The sequence below is a fragment of the Austrofundulus limnaeus genome, unplaced genomic scaffold (assembly GCF_001266775.1).
Source record: "Austrofundulus limnaeus strain Quisiro unplaced genomic scaffold, Austrofundulus_limnaeus-1.0 Scaffold9, whole genome shotgun sequence".
NCBI classification, from domain to species: Eukaryota; Metazoa; Chordata; class Actinopteri; order Cyprinodontiformes; family Rivulidae; genus Austrofundulus; species Austrofundulus limnaeus.
In genome coordinates this window covers 1,703,346-1,716,688 of record NW_013952411.1, presented here as the reverse complement: position 1 = coordinate 1,716,688, position 13,343 = coordinate 1,703,346, and the positions used below count along the sequence as shown (strand labels likewise).

The 13,343-nt window shown below is 39.7% G+C and overlaps 1 protein-coding gene across 5 annotated transcripts in view; it reads left to right on the top strand.

Moving 5' to 3' along the window:
- Positions 1-13,343, top strand: part of LOC106512909 (dedicator of cytokinesis protein 9) — a gene marked incomplete at its 3' end in the record, with an annotated part of 90,988 nt that overhangs the window by 44,077 nt on the left and 33,568 nt on the right. For all 5 annotated transcript variants that reach the window (XM_014001447.1, XM_014001450.1, XM_014001446.1 and 2 more), the window contains 10 exon segments: positions 147-216; positions 4,085-4,180; positions 6,171-6,305; positions 9,061-9,235; positions 9,890-9,942; positions 11,331-11,405; positions 11,488-11,628; positions 12,061-12,273; positions 12,340-12,462; positions 12,706-12,788. In XM_014001447.1, coding sequence (XP_013856901.1) covers positions 147-216; positions 4,085-4,180; positions 6,171-6,305; positions 9,061-9,235; positions 9,890-9,942; positions 11,331-11,405; positions 11,488-11,628; positions 12,061-12,273; positions 12,340-12,462; positions 12,706-12,788 — 1,164 coding nt within the window.

Below are 13,343 nucleotides of genomic sequence, written 5' to 3'. Positions count from 1 at the left end.
TATATACTGTATATACTGTATATATATATAACTTAAGGTAAAAGAGATTAAAGAATGTACAATATTAGACAATTTGAACACATGAGCTTGAGAGATTTACRAAGTGAAAAGTATTGCTCAGTGTTTTAAATTCTACGTGTTCACAGCAAAGTGTCGCGGCCCGATAAACTTCCTGTGCACGTGTTTGAAGTGGACGAGGACGTCGATAAAGATGAGGTGAGTTTCTCCTTAGTCCAAAACCCAATAACTGACAGGAACAATTAAATAATTAATTGTTTGAAAAGTAACAAAAAAAAACTGTTCCTGCTTATTGAACTATTGAAAGGGTGTTTAAAAAACATAACTAATAATGTAGACATTTTCTAGATTGTATGCCTACTTATTTGACTTTTGAAGCCAAACTAAAGTGAGTATGTTATCGACAAATCCCACCACATAACCAGAACTCTTTTTACCCATGATGCATTAGTGCAGATGGGTGAGATCTGTGAAAGGGATATTTTAAGGCTTGACAATAYATGGAGCAGAATATGCTTACATGCAGTGGCGCCACCAAGAGGTGGCCATGTGGGGCAGAAATAGCCCCCTCTATAAAGTTACCTTATCAGAAGGCAGTTTCTATGGAAGCATCTTGCTATCGTGGAAGAAAATACATTTTTAATCTTATTTGCGTAATATAAATACACTGCCTGGCAAAAAATAAAAAATAAAAAAAGAAGTCACCACCTTGATTTAACTCAGATCTATGATGAGGGGTTGCTGCAACTGGTCAGGTCTAGGTTCAGCATGAATGAGGTCAGCTAACTACCTGAATATACTGAATGACCAGGTTATTCCATCAATGGATTGTTTCTTCCCTGATGGAACGAGCATATTCCAAGATGATAATGCCAAGATTCATGGGGCTCTTATTGTGAAAGAGTGGTTTAGGGAGCATGAGACATCATTTTCACACACAGATTGTGTTACGACCCAGCTCAAGAGCCATAACATATGTGAAGAYACGACACAGTGGAACCAGTTTYAAAACCTTAAAAGGTATTTATTAAAGTTTTGTCTAGGATTAGGTGAGTTYGTTGGCCCGGTTTGGAGCTCCGTAGCTCCCGAATGMACCRGACATCTCTCACCAAGCTGGACCCTCTGAAGTCCGTRGTCCAGGTTTACGTTCCACCTGTTACGAGCAGTCTGTGGTCTGATTCCCTCGACCACCGTCGTGTCCTCCGTGCACCTCCGCGTTCGCGTTTCAGTGTCCTCTCTCCAGCTCCAAAAACCCCGACTCGGCATCCGCACGTCAGCAGGATGTCTCTCCCGTGAGGCACGCCGGATGAGAGTAGCAGCAGCAGACCGTCAGGATAGGTGCAGCATGAAAAATCCACATAAGCCACAGAGCGCTGAACCTCCGAGCCCTCGCCAGCCACACAGCGCTCGAGCGACTACCAGACGCTACCAGCACTCCAGGTGCGCGCTTCAAAAAGGGCACAGGCCACACCCCCTAAGGATGACCTGTGAGGAAGCACAATTAGGCAATAGGCGGCAGCTGGCTGCAATTAACTAAGCTGCAGGGCCGTCACAATTGGCTCCACAGAGTCCATTGAGAATCTTTGAGATGTGCTAGAGAAGGTCAGACTCTACCATCATCAATGACAGGTCTTGGTGAAAAATTAATGCAACACTGGATGGAAATAAATCGTGTGAAATCGAAGCTTATCCAAACAATGCCACAGCAAATGTGTGCTGTAATCAAAGCTAAAGGTGGTCCAACAAAATATTAGCGTGCAACCTTTTTGTGGTGACCTTTTTGGCCACACAGTGTATATTGTACAAAAGTGATGTCATATTGTATGTTATTGTTGTAGTGTGCTTTTAGCCTGCATGTTAGTACATAATTAGTGGGTACAATGGCTTATTTCATGCTTGGGCTAAGACATTGCGGTGTTTTTCAAATAGTCTGTAAATTGATGAGGACAGTCTTTCACCCCAATACTGTATTATCATTGCCCCCATCTGACCCTTTGAAAACGCTTAGCATGTTGCATCACCTGGATTGTCATCTGACACCTAACTAAAATGTTTCTCAAGAAAAACTAAGTTCACTTCGAGGTTAGATTAAGAAAAACATGTTCTTTATGTGCACCAACTGTTTGACTACTGTACATTAAGCTGTCCTCGTGTGTCATCGGTTTAAAGTGTTTGGTGTAGAGACCAACAAAAAGACAAAATAAAGTCTTGTCTCACAATGGTTATACATGGGCAGAGATTAAAGTAGGCGAGGCTCTGTATCACTGGTGTGCAGGGATACAACCTGACAGCTTCCTGCTGGCTTCAACACAGCAAATGAAAGGGAGAACACTTGGTCTATAATTTGAACATACCTATATTATTTCAGCTTCGTACAATTTTAATAGTTAAAGGTTAAACAGATTTAAGCCATCAGATTCTGTTTGTTTTTTTTACCATAAAAATGAACAGTTCAACTGGAACAAGTACCTAATTTCATTGTTATTTTATTCTTCAAACTAAAGATGATGACATGCTTTTAATCTTTTTACCACCTCGTCTTTTTCTGCTTCCAATCTGGCTGTGAGAAGTAAAATGTAATTTTCTGTAATAGCATGTGAATTTAATGGACAAAAGTAGGTGTAATTATGCTTTTTTTCAAAAGAGGTTTAATAGTTTGTGAGATCTGAGTTCTCCAGTTCAACATTTGGCTCTTTTCATCCCCTGGTAGTTCACGGATGACAGAATGGGTGTGCAGTCCTTTGTTGCTTTTGGACTGGCTCATAGCCGTCTGCAGCGACGGGGGCTCGTAAGTCACCTGACAAACACTCRGATTTAGTGGGAGTGTTCAAAAACAGCAGAAGATAATACTGAGCTGTTGTCCAAACAAGCGTTATCTGAAACAGTGCAGGGTCGGGCTGCTTCAGAAGATGTATTGTGATGATCGCCTCACTGTGTCAAACTGTGCCTCCTACAGGTAACAGAGCAGCTTGAACRTGGTTTGGTAAAGATCTCTGCAAAATGTTTGTTTTCCACTAAAAATCTAGATCCAATCTCTTCAACAGGTTTACTTAATAAATGAAGGAAATAAAATAAAGTTTACTAGACAACATAMAAAATAACTGTTATTCATTTATTTTTCATTTAAATGTAGTAAAAGTGTAATATTTACTTTGTGAATTGCCTTTAAGAGAGTTTCCTGTTTTTTTGGTAATTAACTCAGTGACTTTTCTGCCTCTCTGGTTTGAACTTGTGGATTCTGTCTAGACGCAGACGAGAATAAATAAACTTTTCCAGCTGCTGTTCAGCTCACACCACGGTCCTCCACACTCAAAGTATCAGAAGTCTTGCCAGCTTTTCCCCAAATCCCCCGTTATTTTTTACTTTATTGGACAAATGGCAGCAGAAGAAGTGATACATCTTGAAAGGTCATTTGCTCCTTTCATTGAGAGCAGTTCTTCAAAACAGAGCAGTCTTTACAATAAAACGAACCCGGTTCTGATCCAAACCAGGACCGAGCTSCTCCTCCTCCTCCTCTATCAGTCATCTCCTAATTGGTTTATTTTTGCAGATCAGGAGAGCGACCGGCTCGTGGTATGTTTGGTCACATATGTGCGAGGCTCTGTCGGAGTGTGGCGTGGGATGATTTGTGTGTCACAGCTTTCTTCTGAAGATGGAGGAGTTTATTTTGCTTTCACGTCAGACTTTGTTTTATGTTCTTCTGCCTGCTTGTTTGGACGGAGACAGCTCTGTGCAGAGTCAGCCTCTGTGTCATCTCAAACCACAAGATCAAACGCTTTTTGCACAGCGAGGCTTTGGCAGGGTCACTAATTAGTGACATGATATTCTTATGATGCTTCACTGCAAACATGCCCAAATGAAGCTGTGTTGACAATTTGCTTTGCTTTTAAATACATAAATGTTTTGCAGTTTAATTCTTCACGCTGTCATCAGAATATCTCTTCATAAATTATCACTTTTTTTATATTTGTTGCATAACAATCAGACTTTAAGGCTTGATAAGGTCTGAACTTCCCAGTGTTTTGGTGTTTTATTATGTCTGATCTTGTGTCTTTGTTTCCTGAAGGACACGGCCTCCTTAGGTTCCCAGAAAGGTGGGATTTCCAAACATGGCTGGCTCTACAAGGGAAACATGAACAGTGCCATCAGYGTCACCATGAGGGTGAGATCACTGGGAGGAACACATGAAAAGCTTKTMTTGWGCTTCTTGATTTTTTTTTCTAATGAGAATGATTTAGATATGTAGAAACAAAGACCTGCTTGCATGCAGTACAAACAGTTGTGATTGCAGACATGTTGATGTCCTGATGGGCATTTCTATAGTCACTGGTCAAAAACAAGCAATTTCACAGGCTCAATTCAAATCTAAAACTCTGCTTCCCTGCTTACACATGAAAGTTAGAGTAACACTCATCCAGATCACAAATGAGGCACCCCAAAAAGTAAAACCCTCAAAGCAGCTCTTCGATTAATATTATTATTTTTTCTATTACAAAAACTGCACTTCATATTAGTGAMAAACTTTGGCATTTTTTGATGAGTTACCTTCATTTTTGCTTCTACTTTTAATTTAAAATAGGTTTCCATTCTCTGCAGGTTTCTTCTATGTATTAAAAAAGTTGTTAAAAATCTGAGTGGTGTACTTCCGCTACTAGTGGTGAGAAAGTGTATTGCACCATATTCAAAATCAATGCGGTCCCGCGGCCCAAAGTTAAAAGCTGTTGTTCTTTTGAGGCCCTCAAGGTGGCGCTTGCGGCCCACAACTGGGCCGCTGCACTAGAGGACGCCTCCACCAAACAGCCTCTAGCGACGAAGAGACGTTCAGCCACGACTAATGTAGGAAAGAAAACTGGACAGATAAAATCAATGTTTCAGGTGTRAATGGAGGTAGACTCTCACAGAATTTCAGGCAAACCTATGTTCAGTCTGCTTAGAGATGCTAAATCTGAGTGGTATGCTGAAGTTGCAAGTACAAAAATGACAACATTTTACCAGAACCACAACCAAGCAGGAGTCAGCATTCAAGGCTTTTATACTGTTGCAAAAATGTTGCAGTTTCAGTCAGAGCATCTCAGCTCAGCTGTAACAAACATTATCCCAAGAAAGCTCAAATCCACTTATCCCGTGTCTCAGTGTCACCCCTGCCTTTTCCCATAAACCAACTTTTTGTCTTTCAATTTGAAGTCACAAAGAGTAGTGGTTAAAATATTCCACAGTAGCCGAGTAGTCGATACATTAGTTTCTTCTGCATGCCATCCTCCTCCATCACTCTGTCCTCACTCCAACTACCTCCATGTCCTCTCTGACTGCATCCATGTAACTCAGCCTTGTCTTTTTCCTCAATATACCCACTGTCCCTCCACTGGACATGTCCAAACCATCTCAGTCTGACCTCTCCAACCTTATCTCCCAGTAGTTCAACCTGTGCTGCACCTCGAATGATTTTGTGCCTAATCTTATCTATCCTTGTCACTCCCAAAGAGAACCTCAACATCTTCAGCTCTGACTCTTCCTGTCCTGCTTCCTGTCTTTTTGTCAGTGTCTCCAGATTATTTAACATAGCTGGTCTCACTGCTCTTTTATAAACCTTTCCTTTGACCATTGCCCCACCCTTTTTTTTCACAAATCCTTCTCTCCTCATTACTCTCCTCTTCACCTCCTTACCACACTACTTATTTTCCTCAACACTCGACTCAAAGTACTGGAAGTGCTGCACACTTCCTTTGCACACCTCCACCTCTTCAATTTCTCTTCCACCTGGTCCTTGTTCTCATCGCAGGTATTCTACAAGCATCATAGTAAACAGATGTGACATCAATATGTCCTTATGTGATGCAGATCACTTATACCTTTGTTTTAATTTGTGCACCTTTTTAAATGGCTGGGACACCTTACCCTTTTGCCTTTGTGTTTGAGACATGAGTAAAACAGTGGGAGGAAGAATGGGTATAATTGGATTCAGCCTTTGTTTACCGTTGGCAGGAGGTGAATTTGATTCAAGAGGGTTTTTATTTAGATGAGCCACTGTTTCCAAATCCGATTTCTGCACACAAATGATCGGCCATGTTTACAGACTGAGCCAACACAGTGATAGATCACAGTTTCTTCTTGTTTTGTTACAGATTTATAACCATTTCTTTTCATCGTTTCAGTCATTCAAGAGGAGGTATTTCCACCTAACCCAGCTCGGTGACGGATCATATAATTTAAACTTCTTCAAGGATGAGAAGATCTCCAAAGAGCCCAAAGGAACCATTTTCCTGGATTCCTGTATGGGCGTGATTCAGGTACGCTCTATCTCTTTTAAGTCCTCTCTGGCATGAAGGTCGTGATTGTTAAAAGCTCATTGAACCCAAGTGACCCATTGCATGATTTTTTTGCCAAGCAGGATATCCACGCTGGCGCCATGTTTGCTAATGATGTAGCCTTGTCTCTGTATGATGATTGAACCGCCACTTTTTTCCAGGAACAAACTCACAACACAGACAAAGCGGCTTCCTCTTTTCTCCGAAGCTGCGTTTCTCATTAAGCACTYTAAACTGTAAGCTTCGGCAGACAAACTGTCAAAACAAGTTGTGCTAAGAGTTGTGTAGAGCTGCTGAAACATACCGTCTCCGTTTTCATGAAACCTGAGCTCTGTGCACTCCGAGGTTGTGTTTTTCTGCTGACGTTCAGCCGGTGGAGCAAGGTGAACGCTGAGGTCTCACTTCCAAGCACTCTCCTCCCAATCAATAYCATCTGCACAAACTCTCCGTCAACATTATCATTGGTCAATCATCCCGGTAGATGGAAAGAACCTGATGTTTTACCTGTTAGGATGTCAGCTGGCAGTGATCAGACTGACTGGGCTGCTGCTATGTCTACTTTATTTCTGAATGCTTATCAGTATCAGATATGGTGGGTTCCTTATCACTTCAGTTTGCTTATTTCTCTCAGTATTTTACGATACATCAGGAAAGGATTGTGTTGGATTAATTCATTTTAATTTCAAATGTTTGAATAAATAAAAGTGAACAGAAAAATGCTACATTTAAAGGACAGATTTAAAAGAAAATGTAAAAGCGTTGCTAGTCTGAATGATTTCCATAGGATTTTAAATTCTTGTTTTAAAGTAGAGGTCCAAGTTTCCAAACATTTTAGACTCTGTGCTGCTTTTCACACAACTGCTTTWAAAAAATAAGTTATCCATCATCAAAATGAAATGACTGAAACACTTCATCACTTACCTCAACTTTGATCTAGTGGAGCTCTTTCTCCCATTGCTTTGTTTTATATTTAACTAAGTCTTTGCCTTTAAAGTTTAACCCTTGTGTTGCTGAAATTATTTGGATGTTTTTGTGTMATGGAATTAAATGAAAGGGGACATATCATGCAAAATCCATTATTTAGCTGTTAAATGCATTTTGTTGTGTACTTGGAGTCTCTATGAGTGCAGAAATTTTGAATTTAGTCTCTCACGGTGCTGCGTAGATATCTCTATTTTCTGTTTGAGTGATCTTGTTCAACCTGTTCAGCTTTCGTTATTTTCTATGASGTTTTCTGAACTATTACATATTTACGATGGAACTTCTAAATACTTTAAATATGAAAAAGAAAGGTTTAAAAGCATATTTCTCCTTTAAATAAAAATCTCTGTTTTTATTTTCTTCTATAGTCTCTTAGTTGAATTTATCCATGAGCTGTGCCTCTTAATGCTTTATTCTTTGTGTGATTTTGGAAATTTTCCAGCAGTTTTACACCAAATATCTTACTCAAGCGTTTCCAAAGGAATGACCAAATTAAACCAAGGTTTGACTTTTAGTAAATGACACAACTCCTATGACTAATCCATTGTGTTGTTTTCTAAGCAGACAAATATCTCACTTATGTCATCATGGTGCAGGCCTCATCTTATTGCMTGACCTAAACTTGTTCAGAAAAACGCTGCTTCAGAGCAGAAGTGCAGATCTTGACATTGCAGGTGGAATAGGTGACATCACAATGAATCTCAAGCTGCTTTTGCTTTTTGCAACGAGGCCAACGTGTGCACAAAAACACATTGAATTCATCTTATATTAATGAAGTGGTCAATAATCTCCACGTGGAACCACACAGAGCTCAGAAATGTTGTTTTTGTCTGTTTTGATTTTCCACTAAAACATGACGTGTAGCTGTGTTGTCTATAAAAGCRAGGCAAATCTTTTATTGTAAAACAGTGGTGATTTAGCTTTTTTTAAACTTTMCAGTTTTGTTTCTGTACCCCATGTTTACTCAGCCCTGTCCTCCCACTCTGCTGTTTATACGTTACAGCAGAGTCCACTACCCGCTGAGGCTCCTGAGACATCTGTTCCTTTAATCCTGCTTGATTTCTTGATTTAAACTGCTAATAAAGATCAGACCTCTGTGGAGCTGCTGCATCACAGACAAACTGCAGAGATTTAGCACCGATTGGATTTGAATGGGCTGCAGTAAATTAGCACAAAAAGCCCAAACAGAGTGGTGACATCACTCTTCAAGGCTGATTGAGGTTAATTATTTTCCTGAATCAGTCACTTACACATTCATTGTTCCTCCTGAGCTTTTTTTTTACACTCATTTACATTTGATGTCAAATACAATTTGCTTTCTCTTTTCACAAAAACAGGAGTTACCTTTGTCTGCATTTCTGCAACTGAAAGAATCTGTTTTGGCCTAATGTGTTTAAATATTTGCTAAATTTGTGTGATTTTGAGCTCAGTCAGCAAATATGGTGATGTATTAGGTAATAAAATAAGGAAAGCTGTGATTTACACCATAAAATGTTTTTTTTTTTTCCTGCTGACTGGGTTGGTTTGGAACAAATAATAAAACACCCTCTCCRTCCTGCAGTTCTAAGATTTGGAAATTAAGTTTTTAAACCTTAAAAAAACTAAAACCATTCAGTCAGTTTTTCCATAATTATATTGTTGCAGATTCTTTCTTCTCTGTAAAAAAAGAGTTCTTTTGGGGGAGATTTTTTTTATTTGTTCTGCCTTATTTTATCAAATAAAACTCTTCCTGTTTTTCTTGGTGGTGTCTCTGCAGAACAACAAAGTTCGGAGGTTTGCTTTCGAGCTGAAGATGCAGGATAAGAGCACCTACCTGCTGGCTGCAGACAGCGAAGCCGAGATGGAGGACTGGATCAACACGCTTAACAAGATCTTACACACCAGCTTCGAGCTTGCCATGCAGGAGAAGAGAAATGGAGACGCTCATGATGGTGTGTGTCTCCTGTTTCATGTAAAAAAAGAAGTATTGTTCTGAGTTTGTCCAAATGTTATTCTAATTCTTGACAAGAACTAATATTTAACCTGAAAACATTTTTTTTTGTTTAAAGAATGAAAAATACACTTTAATGGCCTTGTTTTATGTATGAAATCTTTTTATCATCAAGTTTTTCAGTATTTGTGAGCTGAATACCTCAGGTATTACAGCCAGTAAAGCTGATGATTATCAGTGGGTTTACTCAGGGAAACTTTATGCAGTTCAGTCACTCTTCTCTGCTTTTTCCTGATTTTTTTCTTTTTTTTACATGTTGGAGGTAAAATACCAGACCACCCAGACTTTTAATGCTCACCTCCTGTCTCATAGGAGGCTTTAGCCTTGAAGGAGGAAAATGCACCACTAATCATGTTAGCTCTTTAGCTTTTAATAATTATCCCATGCAAAAGAGAAGAAGAAAAATCACTGTCTTGAAATATTTCCCTGAGATCTCCTGGTATCTTCCTCTGAATCTCTCCTGATCTCTGCACAGCTGAATTACTGTTTACTGAACTTTCACATGCCACTGCTTGATTAAGGAGATTTAAAAAGCCATGTGAGTTACAGCTTTTATCTTTAAGCTGCATCTATTGTGACTTGTGTTTTCCTACAGACGATGATCTTGGAAAGTCAGACAGTTCTTCTGGCAGCCTCGACAGCTTTCAGGTAGGTCCTAATTCCTTAGTTAGAAGCGCGGGTATTCTGTCCAAACTACGATTGTGGTACTCATTGAAAAAGTCAAAGAAGAGGCCTCATTTGACGCAAACATATGGCTTCAATTAAGGGTTAAGGATTACACATCTAGTTTGCAGTAATTCATTATTTTCCATGGATCAGACATTAAAGACAGACCTGGATATAATTTAATCCAGCGTTCCTTTTCGGTGTTTATTAAGTTTCTCTCCAAGAAAAATAAGACAGAAAGCTAATTATTAGGCCTCAAGACATGCGTTAATGTTTAAGCTTTATTCAGCAAAAAATGATCAACACAGGAGAAAAGAGACAAACAGAGAAAGTGAAAAGGGCTTTAAAATGTTTCAGAATAGAAACATATAAAKCAAAATGATTTACTGGTGTAAGAATTGCATATTTACAACACAATGCAATAAAAAACAATTCATTGCAATGCACTATGATATACAATATGATGTGATACAAAACAATGTAATACGATACAATGCATTATGATGCAAAACAATGCGATGCAATGCAAAAAAATATGATACTGTACAATGCAGTACGATATAATATGATACGCTACAATGCAATATGATATATTACGATAGGATAGGATATGATGCGATGTGATTCTGTGCTATACAGTGCAACATGATATGATTGAATGCATACAATACAACACAATACACTGTGATATTATATAATATGATATGACACATTACAATGCAATATGTTATTATAGGTTTTATGTGTGTGGAAAATAAATTGCACAGCTATTGTTTTAGATTATATCATCTATATCTTATTTAACAAAGCAAATCCCACAGAGATCTCGGATGTCTTTCACAGTACAGGAGGCCTGGGCCTGAAGACATTTGTTTATTTATTTATTTATTTATTTATTTATTTATTTATTTATTTAGTCTGTGGGATTAAATCGGAGTATCTGGAGAAACCCCATGCAAGCACGAGGAGAACATTCAAAATCCACACAGAAAGACCCCAGGTCCGAAACAGTGACCCTCTTTCTGTGAGGCGTTATTGCTAACTACTGAGCTGTCATGAAAACGTTTTGGTATTTAGTGTTTAACATAAGTATTCCTGATGCTGTTATAGTACTTAGTATGTAGTCATTTAAACTTATATTGGAGGAGACAGAAATTCGTAGTGAAACAAAGTTGGATGGGTCATGATAGATACTGGCACTGACTGAGTCTGTCTGCTCAGCAAAACTCATCTGTAAAATATGAAGCTTCACTTCCAGTTGGAGGCAGATGACACAAAAAAATAGATCCTAATGATAAAACCAACCGAGAGTGTAACTGTTGAAACAGTTTGTGGTTTTGGTTTAACAACCTTTCTTTTTTTTACCTTAGAGCACGAGAGATATAGAGTCCAGGATGAGGAATGAGACCAGACTGAAGCTGTTCACCCTGGACCCAGACACACAGGTAATCCAACACAACACATAAAGAAGGATGTTTCCTTTTTTTTTTACAGATAAAATAAACCTTTTCTGTGCGCTGTTTGCAGAGACTTGACTTCTCAGGAATAGAGCCAGACGTGAAGCTGTTTGAGGAGAAGTTCGGCAAGCGGGTGCTGGTGAACTGCAATGACCTCTCGTTTAACCTGCAGAGCTGCGTCGCCGAGAACGAGGAGGGGCCCACGACAAATGTAAGACTGGCTTCTCTGGCTCCGACAGCCTCTAAATAACAGAGGAATCATTCCCCGCCTGGCTGAAGGCGGAGGAGATGGGTTGGAACAGCGGCCGGATGGACTCCTGTTGGCATAGCAGCCAGACTACTGGCTCAGGAGCAGCTAATAGCCTGTGTAATGAAATCTAATGTAATAAATGTCAATTAAAYACTCCACATATTATTCTTCCAAGGGTACAGATTGTACACTGGGTATGGTCATCTAGAGTCATAAAAGTTTTACAGGAATGGCTGCCAGCAAATAAGATAAATAAAACATGGGCTGATTTAAACTAGTCTAATGAGTTTCTCTGCTTTAAAATCCAGTSAAGTCAAGGAACATTTTTGTCTTTATCCTGRAAATAGTTGCAACAAAGGTAAAGTAATCTAAAATCAGAATTTTTTTTTCCAGGTGGAGCCGTTCTATGTGACCCTGTCCCTGTTCGACATCCAGAACGGCAGGAAGATCTCCTCTGACTTCCATGTTGACTTGAACCACCCRTCTGTGAGGGGCATGGTGCCCACTAACACCAGTCAGTACATGAACGGAGGGGCTGACGCCCGTAATGACGGCCAGCGGTTTATCCACGGAGTGTCAGAARCTACTCTGCAGTATCCCCAACAGGTGAAGAGTGAAACAAACAGAAACAGTGGCCCTCCATGTTTGAATCTAACGTTTTGATTTCTTCAGGGGGTCTTCTCTGTGACGTGCCCTCATCCTGATATCTTCCTGGTGGCTCGCATCGACAAGGTGCTTCAGGGGGGAATCAACCACTGTGCTGAGCCGTACATGAAGAGTTCAGACTCCACTAAGGTACAGAACCATCCTCAGACCAATGAAAACAAGCGTGGGTTTTGGCTGATCTGCTCCCTGAGGAGCACCTGGTGGCTTGTTGGGGTTTGGATGAGCTGGTTTCTGTGGAGTGAGATTATTTTCACTTGACGGTGTTCTTGTGTGATGTTTGGCAGCACTCTGAGTACTTTCCCAGCACAATAACAAGTCTCCGTCTTTGTGTGTGTGTGTTCAGAGTCATTGTGTGTTTCTGTTTTCCACTAGATGGCACAGAAGGTCCTGAAAAACGCCAAGCTGGCGTGTAGTCGACTGGGTCAGTACAGGATGCCATTTGCCTGGGCTGCAAGGTACTGGCACATTATAAATATATTTCTATTAAATTTATTTCTATTTATTTCTATTAAATAAGTTAAGCTTTAGGTTTTATTAAAAGTTGTTCTTTTCACTTTGATAAAACATATACAAGCTTATACTTGTACTTATACTTTGATACAAGCATTATTGTTCTATCATTGCAAAAGCACTGTTTGAATTTTTAAATAATTATATTGATGTAAAGCATTTGAAAAATAATTTAAAATGAAACTAGCGGTTCTTAAAAGCCGCCGCCTTGCAGGCAGGGGCGGAGCCAGGGGTGGCCATGGCCACCACAGACAGATCTTTGGTCACCCCATTGGCCACCCTGTTGTACACACCCCTTCCACAGTGAAATAACCTTTAGGGGTGTAATAATCCTCCTGAACCATTGGTGGCAGTGTTTAACAGTTTGAAACATCAACAAATTCAAAGAAGTGACAAAGAAGTGATTGTTTTCTTTATATACAGAACAAGTGAGTAGTGTGGAGAGACAGTGACAGAGAGAAGCAGAGGCACAGAGACAGGCCAGGTTGTTCTCTGTGTTT